The 12,065-nt window shown below is 43.2% G+C and overlaps 1 protein-coding gene across 4 annotated transcripts in view; it reads right to left on the bottom strand.

The window, feature by feature from the left end:
• CNKSR2 (connector enhancer of kinase suppressor of Ras 2) overlaps positions 1 to 6,878 on the bottom strand; it is a 366,125-nt gene extending 359,247 nt beyond the window's left edge. For all 4 annotated transcript variants that reach the window (XM_077807188.1, XM_077807189.1, XM_077807190.1 and 1 more), the window contains exon 1: positions 6,815 to 6,878. In XM_077807188.1, coding sequence (XP_077663314.1) covers positions 6,815 to 6,878 — 64 coding nt within the window. The remainder of the gene's footprint in view (positions 1 to 6,814) is intronic.
• Positions 6,879 to 12,065: the final 5,187 nt, after the last annotated feature.

Genomic DNA, 12,065 nt, shown 5'->3' with positions numbered 1-12,065 from the left:
CAGAGAAAACTTGGGTGGTATGTTCATAGCGAATGCTGTTGCTACGCAGACAGTGGCTGCATTTTTGCCAATTAGAGTATTTTCAGAATGTGGGGCTTCATTCCTAGATGTAACCAGTTGCAATGATCAAGCCTGGAGATCACAAATGCGAGTTTCAACGTAGCAATATCTGTGTTCACTAGGATGGGGCATATTTTTTGCCACCATAGCTCTATGGACATCCAAATACAAGGAAGATTCTAAAAGACTCCTAAAGATAAAGAATTCCTAAAGATGCAGACCATTCTTAAAAGAGCATGTCTCTTTCTACCAGTCTTCTCCAAGTTCAAATTTAGCCATCGTTTTTCCTCAAGGTGCCAAGTATCGAGAAAGCTGGGAGATATGAGATAAAGAGCTGTGTCTCTGTACTGCTGGCACTTCACCCCATGCTGTCTAAATAACCTTCCCAAAGCCTTAGCATAGATTTTGAATAATGAGATAAAGGATTAAACCTGTGGAACTCTGGAGGGGAGAGCTCTAGATTCGGCAGAACAGTTGCCCATGAAACCACTCTGGTTTGGTCTAAAAGGAAAGACCAGAGCCATTTCAGGGAATTTCCATACAGCCCTGCAATTTCTTGGGCCAGGAGTGCTGGGTGATTGTTAAGCATAAAACATAGATCACTGAAATGCCGCCACCAGAGGGGTGGAAGCCATCTGTCAATTAAAGCACTGCTGTCAGGAGGGAAGGGTGATACCCAAACAAACCCATGCTCTTATGAAAAGGGCTATGGAATCTCTCTTTATGCAGGATAGACAGGGACTCAGTTTTGATGTCTCATCAGAAATATACACACACAGTAACCTATTTAGCACTCTACTTAACTTAAAAAAATTATTATTCTGAGGAAATTGACAGTATTTAATATTAAACACAGTAAAATTAAGAATCTTCTTAATTACTTTCTGCTTTTATTTATTCCATGCTACTTGTCCCCCCACATGCACTGCTTTAAAGAAGATATTATGGATGGAAAAAAATATAGCATTAAAAGCCATGAGAGAAACTCAACACATCAGATTTCAGTTTCTGTTTACTACAAGCGAAGCTACAAGGCAATATTAATCTACTGTGTTCTCTTTTGATATTAAGATAGCTCATTTGGTAAAATATCACAGGGTACCGTTAACAAAGGTATAAGGTTTATTAGATGGTTTAATTTAGCTTTTCAAACCTGATTAACTTTTTCCCCAGCATGGCATCCTTTTTGGTGGACAGGGACTGGGAGCATTAGATTAAAACTAACTAACACTTTTTGAAAACTAATGAGTCACCATATCAACCACAGTAAATCAAGCTATTGTCAGCAAACTACAGCTATTATAAATATTCTTACAAGGGATATAGTTAATAAAAATATAAGATTCCGCAAAGTGCATCTTGGTGTTTGGAGAGTAATCATAAATCTTGTCCTCAACATTTCCCCAACGCTTCAAAAATCTGAAGTGTATCTGACAGCTCCACTTCTCGAAGAAGTGCATACCATGACTCCCAATAAGAATCATCCATGGAATATGTCAATGTCTCACAATTCCTCAGTGAAATCCACATATGTCCTCATAGGAAAAGGCAGAGGAGTTGATTGACACCAACTTAGTTCAGTGATCCATGAAGGGCCTTTAAGAATAGTCATTAAACATGTGAAAAAGCACACAAAAAAAAGAAGCAGTTTTAAGACATTAAAATATTCCTTTCTTCCATCTTCACCATACAAGACAACATACTGTATGTCGGAGACAGAGAAAAAGCCAATCCTTCTGCTGATCTGACAGCTCCGTGTCAGTTCAGTTATAGTAGATGGGTTAATTTTAAAGTTTCAAAATATCCATGCTGACACAAGCTGAATGCATTTTGTCCTTTTTTAATTGTGAGTTGTGACTAGCTTATATGGATTCTTCTACTTTTATAGATTTTCACTGGTCATTTGAATGTTGACCAACTAACTGCTAAGCCAATTCTATAACCACTATGTCCATTTCAGTACTGGAATCCATAGATCATTTGAAAACTATTGGGCCACATTGTGTATACTGGAATCATTAGAAGTTTAAAATCTTATTTTAAGAGATTTTTATCCAGTGAAATATCCATGGACTTCATTCCTATTCCTTGCACACCCAGATCTCCTCCTGAAGTCTAGATATATTACATACTGCTTCTGAGCTTATAATGCTTTACTTACATTAGTTTATCTCCATTTATAATATAGAGCTCAATCCTTTAGTCCTTACTCTAGCAAAATGCCCCTCTTTTGCCTGAAAAAATAATTCCAGACTGGGCCATTTATTGCAAGTGTTGAATTTATACCAGTAAGATTATCGTCACATAAATACCAAAAGCAATCATCTGAAGTGTTGCATTCCCCCCCACACACACACATACGCATACACACATACCTTCCAGATAACAGTAATCAGTAGGATTTTTTTCCCTTTTTTAAAAAGATTTTGTGCTTTGAACACTGAAAGCTGATCTAAAGAACAATTTTTTCGACAAACTGTTGTACTCTGTTGAGACATCTACCCTTAGCAGACACATTCTATAAGGGAACACCTAAGTAAAGCAAGCTTGTTTACAGTTTTAACAAAATAACCCAATTTCTAAAAAACATTCAAACAGCACTTGATTTCTAATAACGAACATTCAGTGCAATGGATGCAAACCAGGACTGATCGCCATTATTATAAAGATCCTTAATGCATTTTCCTCAGCATTCCACTGAAGTTCTAATGAAATAAGACAGATGTACTAATTACACATTTTATTTCTTTATCTTTTTATAGATACAAATTAGTATCTATTAAGTATATGAATACACTATTTACTTGAGACTTTCTGTAATACTGTTAGTAATAAATGTTTAAAAACATTAGGAAAACAAAAAGTGATTGAAGTGATATCAAATGTCACCATCAGATAATTTGTAAAAAATTGCAATACTTTAGAACAGTAATGATGGGGGTGAAATCACTGTGACCACTTCCACTTAACCTTTTCCATTACAGTATTTCCAAACATTTGCATGTCATTATTCACCAAGTACAGTACACCACACCACTATTTATGTTGCTAATTTCTAAACCAAAGAGTTATAAAATTATGTAATTATCTACATTTTTCTGCTAAGAGAGTTCTAGTCAAATGCTGAAGCTTCTTTCATAATGAGATGCAATGAACGTGAGCTTTCACCTTCAGTGCCAAGTACAAAAAGAAAGAAAGGGAAGGTTAGAAGTGCTGTATGTCTGTTCACTGAGGACGAGGTTACTTGCATAACTTGGCAGTATCGCCACCCCTTCAATCTGCATACTTCCATGCACTAGAAAACTCCACAATTGTTTCCTACATTCCTTTAATATGAACACTCAAGAGGCCATTCTATCCTTTTTTAAGGAAATTATTTCACCGCCACCTCCTTGAGTAATCTGAATTTTCATTTCATTCCTACAAAGATTAAAAACACTTTAACATTACTTTAAAACCTTTAAGTATGTCATCAGTATTACTTGCTCTGCTACTGCAGTTTCGTTGCTAAGGCCTTGTCTACACTAAAGGGAAAAGTTGATCTAAGCTATGTAATTTGAGTTACATGAATAGTGTAACTCAAATCAAGATAGTTTAGATCTACTTACCATGGGGTCCACACTACGCGATGTCAACGGGAGATGCTCTCCCATTGACTCCCCTTACTCTTCTTGATCCAGTGGTGTACAGGAGTCGACGGGAGAGCGACTGATGGTCAATTTAGTGGGTCTTCAGTAGACCTGCTAAATCGACCGCTGCAGCATCAATCCTCCAGTAAGTGTAGACAAGACCAACTAAAGCCAAACTAAATTTTTAGTTTAGATACATTTAAAATCAAGTTTTGCAATGTAAAATTCAAGCATAATTTGTGTTAACCATTTTTCTTTGATAAGCTTGCATGTATTTTTTTTTTTCAGACAGATGATAGTGATCTCTAGACATAGGTTTCAGGATACAAGTATTTAAATAGTGATATAATTTTGAATACTAGATCTTATTAATCATAAACAAGCTGAAATTATTTTAATGACTGATTTTACATGGGTGCAGTATTTTCAGGAAAAATATATAATGAATACATCTTACCAAAAAATGTTTAGAAAAATTTGTTGGCATGTTATTACATTTCTAGGGCAGGACTAGAAAATATGATATAGCTACAAATAGACTAAGACCCTCTCTTCCCAAATCTATTAAGCCAAGAAGGGAGAGACTATAACTTGTTTAAAAATCAATAGTGGAGGAAGTTTACATTTGTCCACCCTATTCTAAGGCATCAATTGAGAAAGCTCCCAAATATTCTGTAATCTTTTACTTTTATTGGACTTGAATATTTAAATTAATACTTCTCATGAAATATTTTACAGTTACAAGGTACATACTATCAATATTGACAACTTTCAGCCTGTTTCAATGGCTTTGTAAAATTTGGTTACTCTGTAATTTCTTAGAAGATGAATGACCATGTTATGTTTGTTGGTTTGTTTTTAAATTCTGTGGATGGAGAGGACTTCTGCAGCAGCAAGAAATGTGAGTGTTAATGAACATTATAATTCTGTTTATGGCTATAAATGCCAGGGTGGAGTAACTGAAAACATATGCTATGTGCCTCAAATTTTAAGGATGATGACGCTGTTACATTAGTAGGGTGCAACATGCTATGAAGAACTCCCACAATGTAGCAGTTGTTCAAAAGTCATATTCATCCAGTTGTGCTGTCTTTATTAAAGGATATATAATACTAGATGTGATTTATTCAAATCACAGCTGCAGCCTAGATTAGAGATACTAAACATTCTGGTTTTTAAATTAGAGTTTTAAAACTGTATCTGTATATAAGATAATATGAAAACATGTCAAAGCTCAATTCCTATCTGGATAAGATTTGTTTTTAAGGGCTTGAGCTGTGGGGTGAATAAATACGGAATGGTTCAATAAAGAGTTCCAGGTCAATGTAAATAATGCATCTTAGATCATGACCAGAAAGCTTTAAAACTTTTGCTGGCATCTAGGGTTGAGATAGGCATTGTTTTATACAATGAAATACAATTTATAACAATATATTGATTTCCAATGCTTCATTCAAGGGGGGAGCTTTTTATGGTGCTCACAAGAGATGAAACCCTGACTAAAAATATACCGATTACATCTCTCACATATGGTAGATCTTGCTTAAAGTTTTAATCCTCTGAAGACAAAATACAATGATTAAATCAGTCATCTCTATTAACTAACATTAGACATTATGTTAAACTTTTATTATATGAGTCATTTCATATCCCATCTGTCAAGAACTGCCTGAGCTCAAATGTGTAATGTGTTTTTTTTAATTGGACCAGCTAATCTATTTTGTTAAAAAAAGCTTCATTTTCATGCTCAAGTACGGGAGTTAATTTTTAAAACAATCCACCCGGTTTCCTCCTGAACATAGGTACTGAATCTTAAAGCATGTGAATTACAGTGTATGAAATACATCATCGGTGTGGGGGGGGAGGGGGGTGTTCAACCATACTCCTTCCATTCCCATACAACCATCATTGAGCTGGCAAATACTATGCGCGCTACAAAGGTAGTGGATTGAGGCGTCAGGCAGCGTTAAAAACATATATAAGAGCCTTATAATGAGGAAAGAAGGGTGCAAATGACATTCAGTCTCAATAAAAAAAGGGGGGCGGGGAAGCCGCCTTAAAAGACTGGAAGGACCTAGCGTCCCTACTGATGTAAATGGATGGAATTGTGCGGGGAGAGGGACAAGGGAACTGTTGCGCTCCCCGGCTGTACAGCCACCATATACCGGCCCCCTATAAACAAATACTCCACCGGCAGCCAGGGCTGGAGGCGCCCGATCGCTCTGGCTGTACAGGGAGAGGAAAGGGAACCAACCGCCCTCAGCCGGTAACGCCAAACATGCCAAGCCCCGCGCCCCACAGCGGAAACCAGCCTCCTCGCGAGGACCAGCAAGCCGGGCCGGCGCGCGGGGAGGACCAGGGGGCAGCTCTGGCGATCCCGCGCTCAGACGGGCTGGGCCGGGCGGCAGAAGTTGTGAAGGGCAGCGCAGCAGCGAACCACCGCGGCAGCTCCAGAGCGGAGGGGTGGGAAGGGCCCGTCCCGCGGGCCAGGCAAGTCCCCTGGCCGCTCCAGGGGTGGAAAGAAGAGGCTGGGCGGGGAAGAAGGCAGCTGGCGGTGGCGGATCAAACACCTGCCTGCAGACAGGGGACGATGAGGATGAGACGGAGAGAACTTGATCGCTATGAACCAGGCTCTCTCCCAGCAGCGCCCCGCCGGCCTCGGCCCCGCTGCGTGGCGGCCGAGTGCGGGGACCCCTGCCGAGCACACCGGGGGCAGCAGCGGGGTCAGAGGGAGCACTCGGTGCCTCTCCAGCCCCAGAGCTGGCATCTGCCCACGGACAGCAGCAGCAGCACCCTGGCGGCGGAGGGGCAGCGGCACGGAAGGGCGCTAAGAAGTGTCCATCCAGGTTCAGTTAAAGTCTCGAGTGTAGCAGACTGCGCGGGACACGGATCCTGCCCTCCCGGGCTGCGGACCCGGGGGCAGGTTATTTCTCAGCCATCGCACCACACGCCACCAGCTCGCTTGGGGGGGGGGGGAGTGGGATAAAACAAACGTGCGTGACACCCAGATTACACGAGCTCGGACACACCAATGCAGGGAAGGCTGCCGAGCCCATAGCAAGGGGGGAGGGAGCAGGGGGGATAGAGACCCCGGGGAAACCACACAGCCTGGCCACGCTAGTTACCTTTCATCCAGTCCACCACTTGACTCGGAGACCATTTACTCACGGGTTCCATGATGAGAGCCATCGGGGACCTGGCCGCTGCTTGGGCGGGCGGAGAAGCGCTGCCCCACTCCCCTCGTCCTCCCGGGCAGCCGAGCAGTGGGAGGCGGTGGCGATGGGGGGGAGGCGGGAGAAAGCTGGAGGCTGCTTTCTGCTGTAGCAGGTTTTCCAAGAGCCCGCTCGCAGCCCAGCCTCTGCGCCGGAGCCCGCCAGTGGAGGGGACGCCACCACAGCCCCGCGCGCCTCTCCCGCTCTGCCTCTGCCTCTCTCTCGGGGTTTCAATTCATGTTGCTGGCTCGGCGGGGAGCGGGGAGGGTGGAAGCTGCTGCACGCTCCGTCGCCTCGGGCCTCCCGCCCCCGCTGCTCCCGAGCGATCCCCGGACTGCTCCGAAGGCAGAGGGCGTGAGCGGCTAACCAGGCAACCGCGGGGCTGGGGCTCAGCCACGCTCTCCCCCCGCCCTCACGGCAGCTCCCCGAGCTCCACGCTTGCCTCTTTCTCCCGCACGGCCGGGAGCCTGGCGGAAATGACGAGCTGCAAATAGCTGAAGGAAAAGGCGAAGCCGCCCGGCTCCGCGCTGGGGAGATGCTGCTGCACGAGGCGCCAGCCGCCGCCGCCGCGGGAAGGCGGACTCTCACGCGCGTGGGGCGAGCTGCACCCGCGCTGCCCCAGTCCCCGGCGCAGCGCGCGCGCCCTCCCCGCCCGGGCCGGCGCTGGGGGCGGCAGAGGTGGGAGCCAGGGCGCTGCCGAGCGAAAGGCGCGGGAGGCGGCCGCGCAGGGCACCTGTTTCCACGAGTCCAACTTCTGAGCGCGAGGCGCCGGCTTTGCTCGAGCGTCTGCTTAGCTGAAAGGCAAACCCCCGTCTTTCGCGGGGAGGGGGAAGTAGCAGGAGCTGCTGATGCATCAGGAGGAGGTGGAGGAGGAAATCAAGCCGGGAGGCATCGTGCTTCTTTTGAAAGCGTTTCTGAGTGGGCTCCGGGAGGTAATTGCTGAGAAAAGCCCTGCTGGAAAATGGCTGTGATTTTTAATCTATTCAAATACCTAAAATCCACATGATTGGACTAGCAGAGTGACTGGGACGTCAAGTGGATGGTGGTTTTGCTCCTTCATGCATAGTCAACACGTAATTCACCTGCTACGCCTATACAAGGATGGATGATTTAACTTCAGATAGTTCTGATTTATTAAGACTCAGCCCAGTTCTGCAGACTTTACTCCAGCTGAGTAATGCTCATTTCCGCCACTATTCCACTGGTTTTAATGAGATTACTGATGTAGTAAGGGACTGTTCGATGTGAGTAAAATTGGCAGAATCAGGGTCAGATTAAGGCAATCCCCAGACTCACCGCCATATGGGCTCCCTTTAGTCCGATCCCTGCCATAGCCTTGAACTCCACACCATCGCACCACCTGGGGTGCTAGTCCTCAAATGCAATCTTCTGGGGTGGGGGGGTCTACCACCATTTCCTTTTGAGTAGGCTAGGCCACCCCTGGTCTCCTCCCTACTCCTTGTCTCCAGGTGATCTTGGGTCCATCCAAGAGGAGAAAGGACTCATCCTCTCCCCACCTGACTGCAGGACTCCCTATGTACCCAGCACCACCCAAACAAAACCAGGATGGGATGGCAGCAGCAAGAGACCTCTACCAATGTGGTGCAGGTGTGCTTCTCCTAATCAACCCATATGCAGGAACCCCATCTCCAAGGAGATAGTAACTCTCCCAACCATTCTTATACCAAGGGGTGAGGTGAGGACCAGCATTCCTTCTTGGCTGTGTGCAGAACCAATGGCTACCCACACTGAAATGTGACATCTCTGAGTGAAGACTCTCCTACTCTTACTCTATCCCTCCCTCATTCCATCTACACATTCATTTTCTCTCCCTCCTCATTCATTCCATATCCCATATTTATTATTGCCTACTTTCCACCACTGAGTCTTCCCCCTCACTCTGGAGAGTAAGGGGGAGACCAAAAGAGTGAGAGAGTGAGCTGTAGAGAGAACGCCCATCTGGCAAGGAGCAGTGGCAGCTAGGTCCCCTACCTTTGTGAGTGGTGGGGTGACAGCAGAGGGCTCTCCCACACAGAGAGATAGGCATGACATCTTGGGTCTCCTCCTCTAGAGAATGGCAGAGATTACAGAAGAGGTCCCCCCTCAGGAGAGTTGGGAGCAGCAGAAGCGGTCCCCTCCCTCCAGCTAGCCAGGGGGCAACCTAGTCCTGCTCATAACAGCGCTGATTTCATTATACTCAGGTCACTTTCAAGGTTTCTTTGTAATTAACAGATCTAGAAACTCTTTTTTAATGAGGGATGAGATTCTGACATCATTACTTGACTGCATAAGCATTACTCTAGACTTGTCTATAGTGCATAGGCCTTAATCCAGTCCATTGGCAACTCAGTTTTTTTCTAAGAATGGTTTCTTTACTAAATGCCACTAAAACCTATAGTTTTCTGAATCTCAGGATTCCATCTGCAAAGTTTGATTTTAGTCAATTTCCCCTCTGAAAGGGTCAAAAGATGCAAATCCTTACAAAATTAAAGGAAACCGTAGGCTATTGCTATTGTTAAGAATGGTTTCTATTAGCAACTTTTATTCTGAAAGACTTAGAAATGGATATCCAAGTTCAGTCCAGACAGAAACATGGCTTGTAATTCATACCACTAATGTATAATTTACAACATTGTGGCTGAGGAGAGGGGCAATCATTTGCATGCTTGGTGAAGAAGCGTTCAAAAACTAATACAAGTTCAAATATTTCACATTTTTTCTGCAGCTTTTTTTCCCATTTTCTCAATACCCACACGTAAGACTCCTATAATGTATATTTGCAGAATAAACTACAGTTACACTGGGCAAAAGGTTTGCAACATTGGAGAAGACAATAGGTCCATCTCTGACCCTTTACCTCTAGCAGCAGTCAGTATCTGTTTCTTGAAACTGCTCTGACCTAATTATGAAATGGTGAATGGAAAATCCTTCCTTACTAACCTCTTAAGTAAACAGCATATGCTCTGAAGCAAACGACTTGATTATATTTGTTATTTTATCTGGTACAGCTATCATACCACTATTCAGTTAAATCCTGGTATCTTTCGCAAACAAGTAAGTATTTTTAGTGAAGTCAATAGAACTACATGCATGGATTAAAGGAGAAAGATTTGGCCCATTATGAGTGATAAAATTATCCAGTAATAGTATTTAACCTGATGACCTACTGAAGCAGCAAATTCCTCGGCCTGAGAATGTGCTGCAAAAATGGTATTTTTTTCAAAAATTGTTCTAAATTCATTGCTCAGTTGATTTTATTCTTGTTCTCTTGCTAGGGTAAGGAGTCAAAAGGTGAGACTGATGACTTTTACAGTGACTTTCCCAATCTTAAATATCTCAATCAAATTATTTTTGATGCTTTTCCTTTCCAGGCAATGGTCCTGACCCTGCAATCCAATCTACATGCACCATCTTTTTGCCTGTTCAGAGCCCTCTTCAATGGGATTCTGCCCAGGTGCAAGGATCCATTCAAGTGCAGATTGTATAATCCTAGTTTTTGTACTAACTCATCCACTGCAACTGACCTGATACACACAATACTTTAAAATGTTAACATGTATTTTTAAAAGTGTCTAAATTTGTATTTGTGCAGTCACACATGTCAATTAAATACCTTTCCACTTTTAGAGCAGTGAAAATAAAGATAAAAGTAAATCTGTTGTTAAATAAAAATGGTGGTGGGGGGGGAGAAGAGAAATGTATTTAATGCTGTATTACAAGTCTTATGTCAAAAGCAGAAGATATGTCTGCTTAGGCTAGGGTGACCAGATAGGGACAGTCCCGATATTTGGGGCATTTTCTTCTATAGGCGCCTATTACCCCACACCCCCGTCCCGATTTTTCACACTTGCTGTCTGGTTACCCTAGCTTAGGCCCTGATGTGGCAAACACTTATGTACATGCTTAATTTTACTACCACAAGTGACTTCAATGGGACTACTCCCAGTAGTAAATTTCAGTAGTAAAATAGAAGTTTTTGTTAGGATTGAGGCTATAGAATGTAAGATGTCTGAAGAAGGGGCACTCTTTTGTTGTGTTCATAGAGTGCTCAGCACAATGGTCCCCTGATGCTTGACTGGTGTTTTAGGTGCTACTGCAATACAAATGATTAATAATAACAATAATGATGCAAAAGAGAATTAAGGTACTCTTTAGACCTACTGGACCAATGTGACACTCAGCTTTAGGGTGACGGAATTAGGCTCTGGATAGGCACTGCATGGCTGGTCTGTTCAGCACCTTAGTAACTCTTTAGACAAACACTCTCTCAGTTTTTATCTGCTGGAGTGTAAATTATCCTTCACTTTTTATACCTTAATTTTATTTTATTTTATTTTTATTTTGCCTGAGTGAAGCAATACAAATCAAGAGGCTGTCACTGAGCATCTGTATTATTTACATGGGGCCAATCTGCCCACTGGCTCTCAGTGATGGATTGCTGAATATATGTGGATTTCCCAGAAATTTCAGAGAACGCTGATGGGGTATATAAGCCCTGCACCTTGTTCAATGACAAGTTAAAATCTTTCCCTGGAGTAAGAGAAGGAACTTGTTCTTCCAAAGATATTGTTTCAGATTCCAGCAACAGAAACAAGTTATTCTAAGAGATGGAGTAATAAGGCTAATGGAGATAGATCCCAGCTAATTTGCCTATTTTGGGGCTATTAAACATACCCAGAGGAAGTATGTGAAAGGTGTAGTATTTCTTTCAAGCAAGGAAAGCTTGCCCATGTTTTGGCAAGTTTCGGTTAGGAATTTACTTCAAGAAATACATTTCTTATTCTCTTTCCTCCAAATGTCTTTGAGAACCTGATTCTGCCATCCATACCTGCACTGAGTGATAGCTTATTCTGCAAAGTTTATGGGTCAGATTCTGATGTCCTTAGGTTGGGTAGCACCCCAAGTTTAGTAGGACTAGCATGAGTAACAATACTGAAATCTTCCACCAAATTGATGGTGCACATGGGACTATTTGTGTAGTAAGCTACCACTCAGTACAAGTACTGAGGAGCAGAGTCTACCCCAAAGTAAAGAGGTCCAACTGGTCAGTGACATTTCTGATTTAATTCTTGGCCTAAGTTCAGTTCTTCTCTTTCCTCCCCTTTTCTCCCCATCCCCTCACCACTCGATTCATCTTTTCCTCCTTCAATGTATTTTAAAGTAT

Source organism: Eretmochelys imbricata, chromosome 1, assembly GCF_965152235.1.
Source record: "Eretmochelys imbricata isolate rEreImb1 chromosome 1, rEreImb1.hap1, whole genome shotgun sequence".
Classification (NCBI taxonomy): Eukaryota; Metazoa; Chordata; order Testudines; family Cheloniidae; genus Eretmochelys; species Eretmochelys imbricata.
This window is presented reverse-complemented; position numbering and strand designations above follow the sequence as displayed.